Source organism: Anastrepha obliqua, chromosome 5, assembly GCF_027943255.1.
Source record: "Anastrepha obliqua isolate idAnaObli1 chromosome 5, idAnaObli1_1.0, whole genome shotgun sequence".
In the NCBI taxonomy this organism is placed as follows: domain Eukaryota; kingdom Metazoa; phylum Arthropoda; class Insecta; order Diptera; family Tephritidae; genus Anastrepha; species Anastrepha obliqua.
In genome coordinates, this window is record NC_072896.1 from 52220135 (window position 1) to 52235758 (window position 15624).

General features: G+C 37.0%; 1 protein-coding gene across 2 annotated transcripts in view; it reads right to left on the bottom strand.

Annotated features, from left to right (window-relative positions):
- Nucleotides 1-2992: 2992 nt before the first annotated feature.
- The window catches only part of LOC129247737 (uncharacterized), a 167456-nt gene continuing 154824 nt past the window's right edge, over nucleotides 2993-15624 (bottom strand). Inside the window, exons 5-8 of one of the 2 annotated variants that reach the window (XM_054887015.1) lie at nucleotides 6279-6416; nucleotides 4414-4777; nucleotides 4108-4350; nucleotides 2993-4001 (exon numbers count right to left, since the gene is read on the bottom strand). In XM_054887015.1, coding sequence (XP_054742990.1) covers nucleotides 3403-4001; nucleotides 4108-4350; nucleotides 4414-4777; nucleotides 6279-6416 — 1344 coding nt within the window. In that variant the 3' untranslated portion in view covers nucleotides 2993-3402. Of the gene's footprint in view, nucleotides 4002-4107; nucleotides 4778-6278; nucleotides 6417-15624 lie in introns of both variants that reach the window. The other variant, XM_054887014.1, reaches the window with a different exon arrangement.

The following is a 15624-nucleotide window of genomic DNA, read 5'->3' on the forward strand; positions in this document are numbered from 1 at the left end:
GAGACTCCATCTATTGAAAGGCGTCCTTTGTTAGATGTTTGGGTGAGCTTCCATGCAATTTTTAGTGTGTGTTCTGATGTTGTTTCACGAACGGAGGGATCTACAGTCACCTCAAATGGTGACCTTTGAATGACAAATGATTTTAATTAAAAGGACCCGGTGGTCTAGAAATTTCAAAAAATCGATTTTCTTATTTTTTTCATAATTTCGAAAATATAATATCCTAAGAATATACTGTGAAATTTTCATGCGGAAATTCTCAATATTATAAAGGGTCTTTTAATAATAGGTATTATTTTGATATTCAAAGAAAAATGAAATTTTTTAATATAAATGATCGGATGTTTATTTCATTATAAAGAGGAAGGTATGCCTTTAATAGTGGAAAATAACATCAGGCAAATGACCACCACGATAACTCTTACAGGGCAATATCCTTTTCATGGATTTTTCCATAACCGAATTGCAAAGTGGCTGGCCTAAGTCCTCGATAGCCTCACGAATTCCATCTTTGAGGTCTTGAATCGACCGTGGGCTGTTGGCGTAAACCTTCTCTTTCACGTGGCCCAAAGAAAAAAGTCACAAGGTGTTAAATCAGAAGATCTCGGTCTCGAAGAACACGGTCCGGACACTTTTCACGTAAAAGATCAATAGTTTCGACCATAAAAAGTCGTGAATCAGCTCTCGATAGCACAATCCATTCATCTGTAACGCCTGTTATTGGAAAACACTTTAGCTTCTGCAGCCCATTTCCTAGATAGAGAGCGGGCCACGCGCTCCTGTACCTCAAATTTTAAATTCATTTATCTCGAAAGAACTTTTTTCGGGCTGGTGTTTCAAAAAAAAAAAAAACTATTCAAGCGTCTGAAATTTTAATATGTTGTTCACAACATCAATGGCTTTCGCCCGTACTATAATCATATTATTATTTCAATTATTTCGTATTTTTTCGATTAAAAACTACCGATTTTTAGAGTATCAAATTCAAAACCGCGCCACTTTGTTAAATCTTTTTTTAATTCTACTACGGGACATAACTACAGTCATACTGCTTAATAATTTTTTCGGTTTTTGTGTTTCAGATAAATAGAAGAGCCGAAATGGGCAGCACCGTCCAGGTCCAGTTTTCCGGGAGGGTCAACTTCAGCGCCATTTTTTAAATGATTAAAATTACAATTTTTTTTTTCATTTTCGTATGTACTACGTTAAATAAAAAGCCTAAAATTAAGATATCGTTTTTCTTTTTTTTTATTGTAAAAAAAATTCCTGAAAATAGCCTAGAATTTCGAGCTCTATACAACCAGGACCCGTTAAGTACACTATGTTGTCTACCATTACCTGCTGAGGGACGCGCTATTTCAAAAAACTTTTTCTGTCTTTTGAGGTTTCATGACCATAGTAGGTTACGAGAGAGATACCGAGTAAATAATAGTCACGCACAACCCCACTCGACTGCGCGGCTGCTGTTAGAGGGCATATGTATGTAAAAGTGCTCATTATATTAGGTTAGGTTATGGTGGTAGTCGGTCTGAACGACCAACTCACTTAGACCTTACAAGTCCACAGTTGTGATACCACTGTGCGACACGGGAACCTCATTTATTTTTCTTCGTGAAACCATTTTGTGACTCTTATGAAGCGCAGGATTGGTCCAGTTTCCAGATAGTTTGATAAAAGAATTAAACAAAAATTTACTTAAACAACCTGCTCTGATTTCAGCTAAGGCTGTACAATGGCAAAGGATGTGCTCTACAATTTCTTCCCCTTCCTCATCTCTACAACTTCTACAATATTCATGGGAGAAAACTCGTACTATCAAGGAATGTCTGCCAAAATAGCCAACGACCGGCTATACAGGCCACGACCTTCGAGATATCCTCTCTTGAGAGGCTAAGCAGGTCCTTTGTCTTTTTCTTATGTACGGCCGTAGTAACTTAGCTGTTACGCATTCTATACGGGTCATATTCTCTCCATGATTTATTGGCCTTCTGTTATTCTTAATTACTAATTTGCTCGTGGCTGTAGGTATCCCAATGGTACTTCAAGCAGTTATAGCCTTTCACTGCTAGCTCGTCGGCTTTACAATTTCTCTCATCATCTCTACGCCGCGGAACCCAAATAAGGCTGACCTTGAATACGACAGTAAGATGATTTAGGGCTTCCTGGCATTTCTGTGTAACCTTTGATTTTAGTAAAGCCGCATTCATTGATTTAATGAGCGCACTAAGCCGCCCGTCAGTATATTGGGTATGGGAATAAGTTTTTAAGCTTTTCTACATCGCATCGTCACTGGTGATGAAAAATGAATTTATTATGACAAGCCTAAGCGTCGAAAATGTTGGAGCCTGCCAGGTGAACGAGGTCCATCGACAACGAAAAAAATTATTCATGCTTCAAAGGTAATGTTGTGCATCGGGTGGGATCAGAAGGGTGTCATTTGTTATGAACTCCTTAAACCATCTGAAATCGTCACTGGCGATCGTTACCGACTACCGACTACCGCTGCAGCTAATGCGTTTGAATCAAGCTCTCAAAGAAAAGCGGCCGGAATGGGACATGAAACTGATTTTGCTGCATCACAACGCCAGACCACACGTTGCCAAATCGGTCCAGAAATATTTAGAGGGCTGAATTGGGAAATCTTGCCCCACCCGTTGTATTCCACAGACATTGGATCTTCGGATTACATCTGTTCCGATCAATGCAGTCAGCCCTTATTGGAGATCGGTTCTCTTCTTACGAGAGCATCGCCAACTGGCTCAATGAGTGGATCAAGTGAAAAGAACTCGAATTTTTCATCAGAGGAATCCGTATGCTGACTGAAAAAAATAGAGTAAAGTTGTAGCTTCCAATGGCACATACTTCACATAATGTCAAGTATTATTTAATTGTTTAAATAATTCGTCACTTTAGCTATTCCCATACCCAATATTTATAAAAAAACACTCGTACTTACCATAAATACTTCCATGTGAAATAAGAACAAAGAGTCTTTACCGTTTCGTACATCTAATATTCTTCGATAGATTTTTATTTATTTATTTAATATCAAGTTTAATCGTAATTTGATGCGTTTACTTTAATTTTTGGCATATTATAATTAAAAAAGAAATTATCTTCGTTTTAATATCGCTGACAACTATCACAGAAAAATACTTCTCGTATATTAAATCAGCAATTCTACTAAACGCAAATTATAAACACCCTGTGCGATTTTTATTCATTTCTAATTATGTCATATTTGTGTATGTATTTATCCATACACACATACATACATGTAAATATTTCTATATTTATGAAGCTTTCACTACGAGTATTTAGCTATTATACACCGAACGCATACATATGTAGTTATCATAATTGTTATTGTAATAGAAAATAACCGTTAGTAGTAATTATTTATCAGTAAAAAGCTTTAATTGCCGCCAAAGCGGGATGCTGAAAGCGCTCGCGTAATATAGACGAACCCTTCATCTGCGAATTACCGTTCATTGTGCCGTTAGTATCGTGACTAATTGAGCGACCGTAACCGATTAGCGAATGCTTCTTGAAGGGAGTGCGTTGTGGCGATTGATTGGCGCTTTCCGGGTAGGGATTCTTATTCTGATCGTATAGGGCATTGTGGCTGTAGCGATTGGCTTCCGATTTCAGTGAACCCCAGCGATTTTCTTCGTTGCGCATTTGTAGAATGCGTTCTTGGACGCTCAGATGAGAGCTGTGCAGCGCATTGACTTGATTCAAATTGTTTGTGAGATGAGTTATTTGCTTGGCGCGAAAGCTGCCGTTAAGCAGATTACCATGTGAGGATCTGACCACAGATTCGTTGGCGTCGCGTGTAGAGGCACGGCTAATAATCTCACGATAACTGGATGGACGTTGATTTGTGGACGGTGGTGTATCGAGGCCGCTGTCATGAGCTGAGTGATCTAAGTCGGTTACAGGAATTTTCGAAAAGTTGTTCGCATTGTTGTAGTTGTTATTGGTAGGCAGCATGGGTTGCACTATAAATGGAGTTGTGTGAAAGAGATAGAGAGAGAGAGAGAGAGAGTAAGTATTGATGAGTACTTCATCGCTTCGGTTTTAAAAATATTTTTGTTTAATGCCTACCAGAGTGTCGCATATCGGTTGGTGCTCTTGGCTTGCGGTACAACCACTCCCCATCCACCACATTGCCGTTCTCCAAATCGTTGTTGTTGTTGGCCTTGCCATTGCTGCAGCTGCCACTGTAAGCGTGTGGCCGACGTAGTTCGACCTTCTCATCATCATCGGCCTCCTCGTCGACAACTTGATTCGCTGAGAAATCCTTGTTAATGAAAATGCGTCGTGGCGAATCAAATGGTCCTCCAACACCTGGACAATTGGTGAATGAGTTATTTTGCGAGGAATAACCATTCGAATAACGACTATGATTACCATTTTCATTTTGACGTGAGTAGGGTATCTTTTGTGGTGTGGAATGGTTGGTTGAATAACCCGAGATGCGTTGATGGTGATCGCTGTTCAGTACGCTCAAGTCTGGCACTGAGTCGGAGAAGAGGAATGGATTTGTGCCACTGCTGCTAAAACCACAACCAGTCGCAATTTTATTGCGTCCACCTATGGCGCTACCATTTGTCATGAGCCAGTCCTCTAGAGCACTCGAATAGCTGCTACCCAAACCGAAGTGTTGTGATTCGAGCGCGGCATGCGAGACTGGCGCGGCGAGCGAAGCGCGTGAACGTGGACCTTGGGCGATTTTGAGAGCGTGACGACGCTGTTTCGAGAAGAGAGTGCATTCCTGTATGGGAGATAGGGAGTTTATTTAAATTAAAAGTTATGAAAAAAAGATGGAGAGCAAAACAGGGCAATGGAAAAAAGGTGATCCAAAAATAAGTTTGTTTTTAAAAATGATTTAAAAAAAATTATTATTTTTTTAATGTAAATAATGTAATGTAATGACTAGGGGAAATTTTTTGTAGTTTAGGTGTAACACTGGAACGGTAACTTTTAATATGAGGTCGAATACGAATAGAAATACGAATACGAATACGGATACGAACACGAATGCGAATACAAATGGAAATACCAATACGAATACGGATACCAATACGAATACGAATAAGAATAAGAATACGAATACGAATACGAATACGAATACGAATACGAATACGGATACGAATACGAATACGAATACGAATACGAATACGAATACGAATACGAATACGAATACGAATACGAATACGAATACGAATACGAATACGAATACGAATACGAATACGAATACGAATACGAATACGAATACGAATACGAATACGAATACGAATACGAACACGAATACGAATACGAATACGAATACGAATACGAATACGAATACAAATACAAATACAAATACATATACAAATACATATACAAATACAAATACAAATACAAATACAAATACAAATACAAATACAAATACAAATACAAATACAAATACAAATACAAATACAAATACAAATGCGTATACGAATACGGAATTGAATATAATATAAATACGAATATGAATATGAATAAGAGATCAAATATAGATACGAATGGGTAAACGAATATGGATACGAATAAGAATACACACAAGAATAAAAATAAGAATTCGTATAAAATTCGTAAATGAAAATATAAAAAAAAACATCTATACAAATGCGAGCAGAATGAAATTGAATTACTTTGGCGACGATTACCAAACTTCTTTTGTGGACTGTCTGGCAATAGATCCTCCAAGCTCACGCCTGGAATTTTTTCTCCACGACAATTCGTGCCTATAGCCACGAATTTAAAAAAATGGGTCAACTAAATCACCACCTCAATACCCACAACAAACTGTCACACTCTACAGGTACTGACTTCTCGGTAAACAGGTGTAAGAAAAGTCGTTAAACAGCAGCATCGCTTCGAGAGAAACTATAATTTTTTAGACGAATCTGCCGTGCAAAACTTAAATTGAGAAGTGCTAACAATTTGGAAGGTCATTTGGTTTTAGTTGCTGAGCCAAATTGATCTTGTGGATTGCACTAAAAAACTTTAGAAACTTCGAATCCACTGCCGCATTCACTCACGGGTGAGTACCTACATTGGATCCAAGCAGATGGCTATTTTACTACATTGCCATAAGCGGAAACAGACTGGCGTGTTACATATGAGAACTACACCCAGTCAAAACAACTTATATTTCAAAAGAAAGTATTAGGATCACCTTTTATAAGTTATTAGACACACATTTGACATTGAGTCTATGCTACCTTGAATTCATTTTGAATACTCACCTCCAACAATTCGAACCAGTCTTCCAAACCGTTATCGCAACGCAACAAAATACGCCCTTCTCGTCCCAGTAGCAAACCGATGGCGCTGTAGGAACGCCTATTCAACCATTCGACCTTCTCCACATCGACCAGCTTCACCTGCGGAGAGGAAAATAAAAGAAAATGATTTATCTAAGGTTAAAGCGTACAGTATTTTCTTTTTTTTTTTGTTTGCTTTTCTTTTGTTGTGTTTTGAAATAAAAGAAATGCCCGCATACAACCAACCAGCTAAGTTGCAAACTTGCCACACATTTATGTATGTTGCACAGCAGTTACATCGACCCACCTCGCAGTTAACAATAATCACTGTGGGAGTTAAGTTATGACTACTCTTTCATTCATTCAGCCATTTAATAGCTGCGTCGACCATTACAAACGCGTTCATCTTCATTAGTGCAGCCACACCACCACACACAGTTTGTAATTTGCAGTTCACAGTTCGTATTTCGCATTTGTTTTTCCACACTCAGCGCTTGCTACTTACTTTTGCGCTGTTCTTTCAACAAATGCTTTTTCTTGGTTTTCTGTTTGGTTTTTGCAACCAAATGCATTTTTGCAATTTTGATTTATTGCTTTGCGCATGCGCAAACTCAAGTTTTCCCAACTAACTGCAGACTAGTGTAGGCACATAGTTATATGCGTGTGTTTAAATGTATGTATGTATCCGTGTATCAAAATGCCTCGCCATCGAGCTGATTCGTACCTGGCGTTTATTGCTTTGCCAGGCGGCCTCCTAATTGGAATTGCTGATGAAGTTACGCAGTTCGCAATGTTGTTGCTGCACTAATGATTGGGTAATATCTTGGGAAAAGCGCTGCAGAAAACAATGCAATGATTTAGAGACTTAGTAGTTGGTCTTTGTTAGAGATGGGAAAAATTACATGAATGCTTAAGAAATTTTTAATGCATATTTATTTCCTGGAAAGACAGTTGGAGTTTGGGAAAATTAGCGGATCAAAATGGGAAAATTATCATGGAGCAAACGATCGTTGGTCACGGCGAAATATTTACTCAAGCTTCGCTAATGGCCAAATAACAGTATATTAGGTGAAGCAGAATTATGGTATTTTAGAGAAGATGTCAAAAGACTGTTACTAAGTAACAGAGAGATTCGTGGGAGAAAATTAATGTACCATTATGGGAAAATAAGCATAAAAAGTAATGTGCCAACATAAAATCATTGATTAGGTGATCCGCCGTGGAGGAGTGGGTTCGTGCGTGACTACCATTCGTTTTGTTTCGGGGTTCAAAATGTTAGAACACATTTTTTTCTAAATCGTAGTACTAAGTTCGCGTTTCACGTGAAATGGCTGTCAAAATTTAAACAAATTGCATTGCCGTGAAATATGCATGAAATTTCATATGTGTCTCATGGTAAATCTCAAAACTCAGTTCACGCCGTGAAAACACCAGCAACATGCCAGCAAAATTTTTTTACACCTATTTAAAACGGATATGTTATTTAAAACTAAGCGAAAACTGGCAGTTCAGTTACGAATGAAATGCCTGAGTTCGAATACTTCGAAGATGTGGAATTTTTAAGAGTGGAAGTAAATCTATTTAAGTTAATTTGCTTAAAACACACTTCTTACCAAAATTTGTCAATTGCTTCTTTGGCGATCACGGCAAGTCAAAGGCATCTTGCCTGCCAAATTTCACGGCTGTGAAGTAAGTACTTCCCTTAATTCTGTCAAGGAAAAGATTTTCATAAAAACTCCTTGCCATTTGGAAGCCATGTACAAATGGAGGTTCTGTCATTTGTAAGCTTCTAAGAAATGGTAACAATACTCACAGACAGCCAGGTTGCACTATTAGCACTACTGTAATCAGATCGTAAGTTGAATGGAATTAGAAATGCAAAATGGAATTACGCTCAGAGTCTCAATCAAATATCCTCTCTTATTAGGGTTCGCTGTCATAGGAACATGTCAGGAAATAAAATATTAGATAAATTGACTACGGCAAGAGTCTGCTTGAAATGAATGCTTTATCCAAAAAGGAATTAAATGGTACCATCCTGGCCTAGTGTCAGTAGTCGGAGATCGAAATATTTAAAATAGCACTAAAGTTTTGGCTTAACTACTTCATAATCATGAATTGGATCAGCGATTATGTATGCAATTTGCATAAAGTGCGATGGTCCGGTCTAGAATGCTGCAGAACAGAAAACTGTCAAACTTTATACTAAAACTTGGAAGGAAAGACGTTCGGTTGATGGTCGGTATCATTACAGGGCACAACCCATGAGGTCAGCATATGACCACTATTGGAATCATTGAGGACCCGATATGCTTGTCTTGCTTAAAGGAGGCGGATAGCACTGAGAATTTTCTCTGTGAGTGTCCCGCCTTTGCTAGAGCAAGACTAAGAATTTTGGGTTCCAATGCCGTGAGCATGAGTAATATTCGTTCACTAAAACTGGAGGATATTTAGAGATTTGCCTGGAAAATTCTCACAGGACTAACTACCTTTGTTTATGTCTCTATTCTTTCCTATATCTTTCTTTGATACTTTTCTCCTTTCCTACTTGACTATCTACCCTACTTCTAGAGCTGTTAATATAATGGGCTTTTTATCTTATCTTTTGGTACTTCTTGGCTCGATCTTTTCAAAATTTCAATTTCACTGCGTTGTAAATCATTATAAACCTTTTTAAGGACACATGGTTAGGGACTGTTTTCTCTAAACTCGAATTGATTTCCTACAACATTTTTATTTAATATTAGATATTGCAACTTTATTTTACGCCTTTATGCGAAAGTCAAATAATATTCAAAAATTAGAAAGAAAAAAACTATGATTGCCATCGACTCGGTGTGCTGCACCCCATGCGGCATGTTGCTATTGCCAAATGGCCCATGATGTTCCACATACAGACAACAGCAAATATTACAGGGCACAATAGTCCGTATAGAGAATTTGCTGTTCAAAGTCCTAAACAGCAGTTCTTATGAGATTCAAGTATTTGTTTTGCTACCCTAACTAGAACGATGAACCGGCCTCACGAAGGGGCTGAGTGCACTTACAGAAAAACTTCCCCTGCCTATCATAATGACTTCTGCAAGAGTTGTGAAGGTGAAGAAGAAATTGAGTCGGTACAACATCTCCTACGTGAATGTCCTGCACTTCAAAGAAGCCGTGCCAAATATCTTCGCAATTATTTCTTTGAAGACCTAATGAGCAAAATGTCTCACTGGACCGTCTTAAAAAGGTATAAATGGTTTAAGCAACTTAGTTAGGAGATAGAAATCGAAGGTAGGTACCTTAGGGCAATGAACCTTAGGGCTCCCGAGAGTCTTGTTTTAGACAACCAACCTGGCTAACCTAAGATGGAATTTACGGAAACATAAAATTTTTGTGAATGTGTTTGTTTTTGTGTTGCAGGACGGCTAACAATTTTTTATTAAGCTTCTAATCTGAGAGTCTGATTGAAAAGTGATAGTTAATTTTTTGAAAGGATAGTGTATTATTTTTTAAGTCATACTCACAAAATTATATTGGGATTCCGAAATCCGGTATTACTAACCCCAGTAGATCGGAATCTTTAGTTCCGATAGCGCGATCTTGGATTCGCGCAAGATGAGGAAATATTATATTTGACTAATAAAGGGTAAATTTGGACTTATGCACGCTCAGAACTCTTCTGAGAATTGGCGAAGAACTCGAACTTTCCAAATCACCTCAAGGTATCGGTTTATATTACCCGAATATGATGAATGAACTCTAACTTCAAAACCAGAATATTTCTCGAAGGATTCTTATCTGACCTGCCGCAAGCTGTTGGTTGCTGGAAATAACTTTCCCGTCTCGTTTGATATGAAAAGAGATTTGCGGCTTGGACTTATAAAGCAACTGAATGAAAATATTTTCTTCCGACGATCAATCAGATGTTCCGAATATTCTCTAACATGATATTAAATGTAGAAGCTTGCGAATGCGATATTCCGGAATTATCACAGATCGAATTAAAGTTTTTAAAGAAATATAAATACCATGTAACCTCTCCTAACGGACACCTCTATTAGCCGGACTCCTCCCTTGAGTGGACATTTTTTCTATATATATAAGTTAGTGGATCTTAATTTATATATAATTGGTGCGTACACCCTTTTTGGGTGTTTGGCCGAGCTCCTCCTCCTATTTGTGGTGTGCGTCTTGATGTTATTCCACAAATGGAGGGACCTACAGTTTTAAGCCGACTCCGAACAGCAGATATTTTTATGAGGAGCTTTTTCATGGCAGAAATACACTCGGAGGTTTGCCATTGCCGAGGGGCGACCACTATTTATTTATTTATTTATTTATTTATTTATTTATTTATTTGTTTATATAAAATAGTACATAGTAAGACTAAGGTCTTTTAGTAGTACTTCAACAATATTATAAGCAACTGGAATAGTTTTAACATACAAGTTTCTTAATCTAAAATTTCACACCAGTTCATTTACGAATTAATCCAATATATTAAACTAAACTATAATAATAAGAAGAAAAGAAGCAATAGGAAAAGAAAAGAAGGATTTAGAGAAGAAAGAACAAAAGTAGTAATTAGAGAATGTGGAGAGAAATTTAATGCCCTAATTTAATGCAATCAAACACTTTTAAAGTAATTATAGACTTGTGCCCTGAAGTTAAATCTGTTAAGTCCAGCCTTCACAGTGTCGGGTAATGAGTTCCACACTTTAATAGCGTTAATGAAAAATAATCTAGATGATGGTAGGTAATTAAATTTTGGAACGATGAATTTGTTGTTATTTGAAAAATGTTTTTCTTAATTTTGGTGTTTCACCGAGATTCGAACCGACGTTCTCTCTGTGAATTGCGAATGGTAGTCACGCACCAACCCATTCGGCTACGGTGGCCGCCATTTTTTCTATACCAAATCTTATATATCGGAAAAAGTTACCCTCTTTTAAGTGGAAACATCTCTTGGGTGGACAAAAGTGTCCGCGCGACTGACGTTGAGTGTCCGTCCAAAAGGGGTTTCACTGTATATGTATGAAAATAAATGTGAAGTAAAATATTTTACGCGTTTTCTGCTAGATGCCTTTAGTAAACCATAGCTCACCATGTGTGCATGACATAGAGTCATAACATCCTCATCATCATCGTTTCCTTTACCTCCCATAGGAGCATAGAGCCTCATAGCGTCATACCCTACGGAGCTGCGTAAGAGCTTCTGCGCAAGTTTTGCTATCAGTGAAGTCAGTTACGTATTACAGCGTTCAAAATATATCTGCACGGATGGATAATAGTAATACGAAGAATAAATACGTCGATTTTTGTGTTGCAATGCGGCAAAATTTATTTTTATGGAAGGGCAAAAACCAAAATGTAAATAAATACAATAAGAGAAAGAGCTGAGTATACTTTTCATTCGAGTGACAGACGAAAGAGGTTCGATTGGGTGGAGATCGAAGAAGAATAAAGAACAAGTGGAGAATTAATACTTAATTATTTATGATAGTATTCAGAATTAATAAAGTACACAGAAAATATTCAAGAGTTCAAAAGATACAAGAGTCATATTAAAATATTACTGCCATCCACTTTGACAAGTCACTGATCATTTCAATAGAGTTGTTGTAGGAAAACACTTCTTCAGTCTTTACTACACAAAACAGAATTACCTGCAATTTTAGCAAACATTATTGAAATATAGCATGCCACAATATTTCACTTTATTCATCGTCATTTTAATTTTTTATTTTCCCAACAAATTCATATGATTGAGCCGCATAATTTTCAGTTGCGAATTTCCGTTTTTGTGTTTTCCCACGAACTTGCATCCATACATACATATACATATTTTTGCACTGCCTCATTTGTGTACTTGACTAATTGCTGATTTCCCCTGTGGCCGCATTAGAACCACCAATAATCAGCAGCAACAAAAACCTTAAAGCATTGCTGCGGCCCACATGACAGGCTGTCAATCAGCGTTTTATTGAATGTATGGTTGGATTGTTCAAAAATTGCAGACACCAAAAGTGTTTGATATTCAGTTGCATAACAAATTGAATGGGGTACAGCGTGGGGACTATCATTACACGATAAATTTCAATGTGGCGGTTGGAAATTAGAAACAATTACAGAAATGATTAAATTGAAAATTGAAACTAAGAAAAATTTTACATACTGAATTTTATTTTAAATTTTTTATAATTAATTTTTTTTATTTAATTTAAATTATGAATTGGTTGTCAACTCTGTTATTATAATTAGCACAATTTTCTAGAATATAAGAAAAAACAAAAATACGAAATAATTTAACAGGGAAACTAGCAACTCGCATACTTGAAAATACATGTAAATTTTAATGCAGAATGATACAGACTATTCGCTACTAAGCCCAAGGTATAAAGCTTCCATTTCCCCAAACTGAATGGTGTCAGACTGGTACTATCAGTGCAAGGCAAATCTCTCGGCATAAATTTCAACTTCAAACTCAGTTTGAAATCCAATATGGAGTATAGAATTAAAAAAGTAACGAAAGTTATTTATAAGTACTTGCAAATAATGTTAAGCCAAGAAATCAGGTCTAACTCTTAGTACGTGGCACTCATTTGGTGGTCTGCACTTGCTAAAAGCTACAATCAAACCAAACTCGGGAGTGCAAAAGGATCAGTTTGTTTTTCTATAATGTCCCTTGTGCTCGACTCCAAGCGATGCACTCAACTTACTACCCCATTTATTACCAATACATCTCCACATCAAATACGCATTTGTTACTAGTGCAACTAAAATACTTAGGCTCGAAGAAATAGGGAGCTGGACGCCTTGGACGTATCATCACAACAAAATTGCCATCTCCGATCACCTATCACAAAGTCTTCACTCCATTAACGACTTCTCTGTAGAATTTCCATATGGGGCGTATTAGAGTAGGAGGCGAATTTTTAAAGGTTTTGATGCAAAAATCTCACTCAATGGGTGTAAGATGGGCTGCGTAATCGGGCCAGGTTTATACTCAGAATCTCTACAAATATCTAAATCATGCAAGGCTAGTATTCCAGGTAGAATTGCTTGCCATCAGGAAAGAATGCAAAGCCATTCCCGACATTATGAAAGCTGGAGTCAAGTCTTCACGTATAGACAAGCTGCTATAAAGGCGACTAACTAACTTGTAAAGCAGTGTATAGAGAAACTCAGCTCGCTCGGTCAATTGCTCGTTATCATTATGGTAATGGGTTTCAGGCCAGAAGTTCGCTTCAGCCGGATTAAGGCGGAGCTGGAGTCTCACTATACAGCATTTCTAGTAGACAGGAGAACGGACTGTCAACTTGTGGCATGTCCAGATATACAACTTCTCATATAGAGAAGACACATAATCTCAGGACTAACCTTGATTCTTACAGCGCACTGAAAGGTGGGGAAGCAGCTAACGAGGTTACACATATCATACAACAAAATATGCCGCAATTACGGAGTAGTGGAGAGGAGAGAATTTCCTGTTCACTATCTTTGCAATTACTATTTGCAACAACATTGACGTTTATTTCGGACGTAGCATTTACGTATCTTCTATTCTTTTTGGACACAACAAAGATGCTATAGCACATAGCGGTCTTTAAACTGAACCAGCAAAACTACAGAGGATTGTGGTGTAAAAACGGCGAAAGATTTTAATTAAGTGTCTCCCAATTCAGAAAATTTGTCCACTCAAACAACAAGGATTTTTTATTGTAACTCAGTCAGTATTCTGCCTCTGTGTTAAATTGAGACAATATATCGTAGGCTGAACTGTCACTTGGTTAACCTGGGAATTTATTTATGTGAAATTGGCATATTCTGTAGAGTAGAAAATAAAACCGCCGTAGCCGAATGGGTTGGTGCGTAACTACCATTCGAAAATGTGTTGGTTCGAATCTTGTATAAAACACCAAAATGATGGAAAAAGTTTTTTCTAATGGCGTGTTTTCTAACGTATAACAACATCAAAACGCACACCACAAATAGAAGGAAGAGCTCTGCCACACACCTAACAGAAGTGTACGCGCCAATTATTTATTTATTTGTTTAGAAAATGAAACCGCAAGGTACGCCCTAGAGCAATGTCTTGAACTGATGTTGTGCTAGCAGCTAATAATGGACAGCACGATGAAATTCAGGGACTTTATCTGCGTACTAAAGGTCACCTAGCTAAGACCTCCTTTTGTATATATTTATATGTATGGGTTGGGTAGGTGCGTGACAGCCATTCGAAATTCGGAGAGAATGAAAATATCTGCCAATCGAAGTCGTGTTAAAACTATAGGTCCCTCCATTTGTGGAACAACATCCAGACGCACACCACAAATAGGAGGAGTAGCTCGGCCAAACACCCAACAAGTGTATAAGCGCTATCTGACCATCCAATAAACATATATCTGTTTTTTTACCTGTTTATCAATGAAATGAAAAGGTAAACCAACACATAACTATTTGAAAAAGGTTTAAAAAAGAAATTAGTAAGCTCGAGATTGAAACAAATTTTTCAAAAAGTGTTCTTTCTGAGTAACTGAAAGATAAACAAATAATAAATTTAAATTATCTCTGTTGTTTTTACAAGTTGAAAACTTTGGTGCACAAATTAAACAAGTGTTAAAAAAATTTAAAAACGTAAAACAAATAAGTAAACTTGTTTAAAGTGGAAGCTAACACAAACTTACTTGCTGATCTGAGTAAAAAAGAAAACATAATTAAAAAAAAAATTACGCATTCATTTTCTAAGCCAATTTATGAATTTTTATGAATAAAGCCCCTGAGCGCTGTCACGACGTTATATATGAGTACATATGTATGCATTAGATTGTCTATACAAATTTACACCAGGAAAATTGCCAAAAATTGCAAACAAAATTATTTCGCAGTATTTCATTTACAGCACAGAATTTTACAAACTGTTCGAATCAATTGGGAAAATATAAAAAATTTTTTTGTATTTAATCTGCCAAATGGACTATGTTTACAGAGCTTTTCAAATCAATTAATAGTTTTGTTTATAATTTGTAGACAGTCTGAGCAACTGCATATGTGCATTTGAGCCTGATTGGGAGAAGAGATGTGCCTATTCATACATATACATGCCTATGCATGTATGCGCTTATATTTTATAAGTTTTTACAATGAACGGCATATGGCTGCTGTCAGAACAGCGGTATTTAACGTGGAATGATGAATGTATACATATATATATTTTTTAAACTTAATTTCTTCACTTTATTTCCACACGTTATGAATATTGACACATTTTCTAAATCCGTTAGATATCGCTGGGTTTGAAATGATATGAAATATTAGATACATTTTCAGATTGTACAAGGTG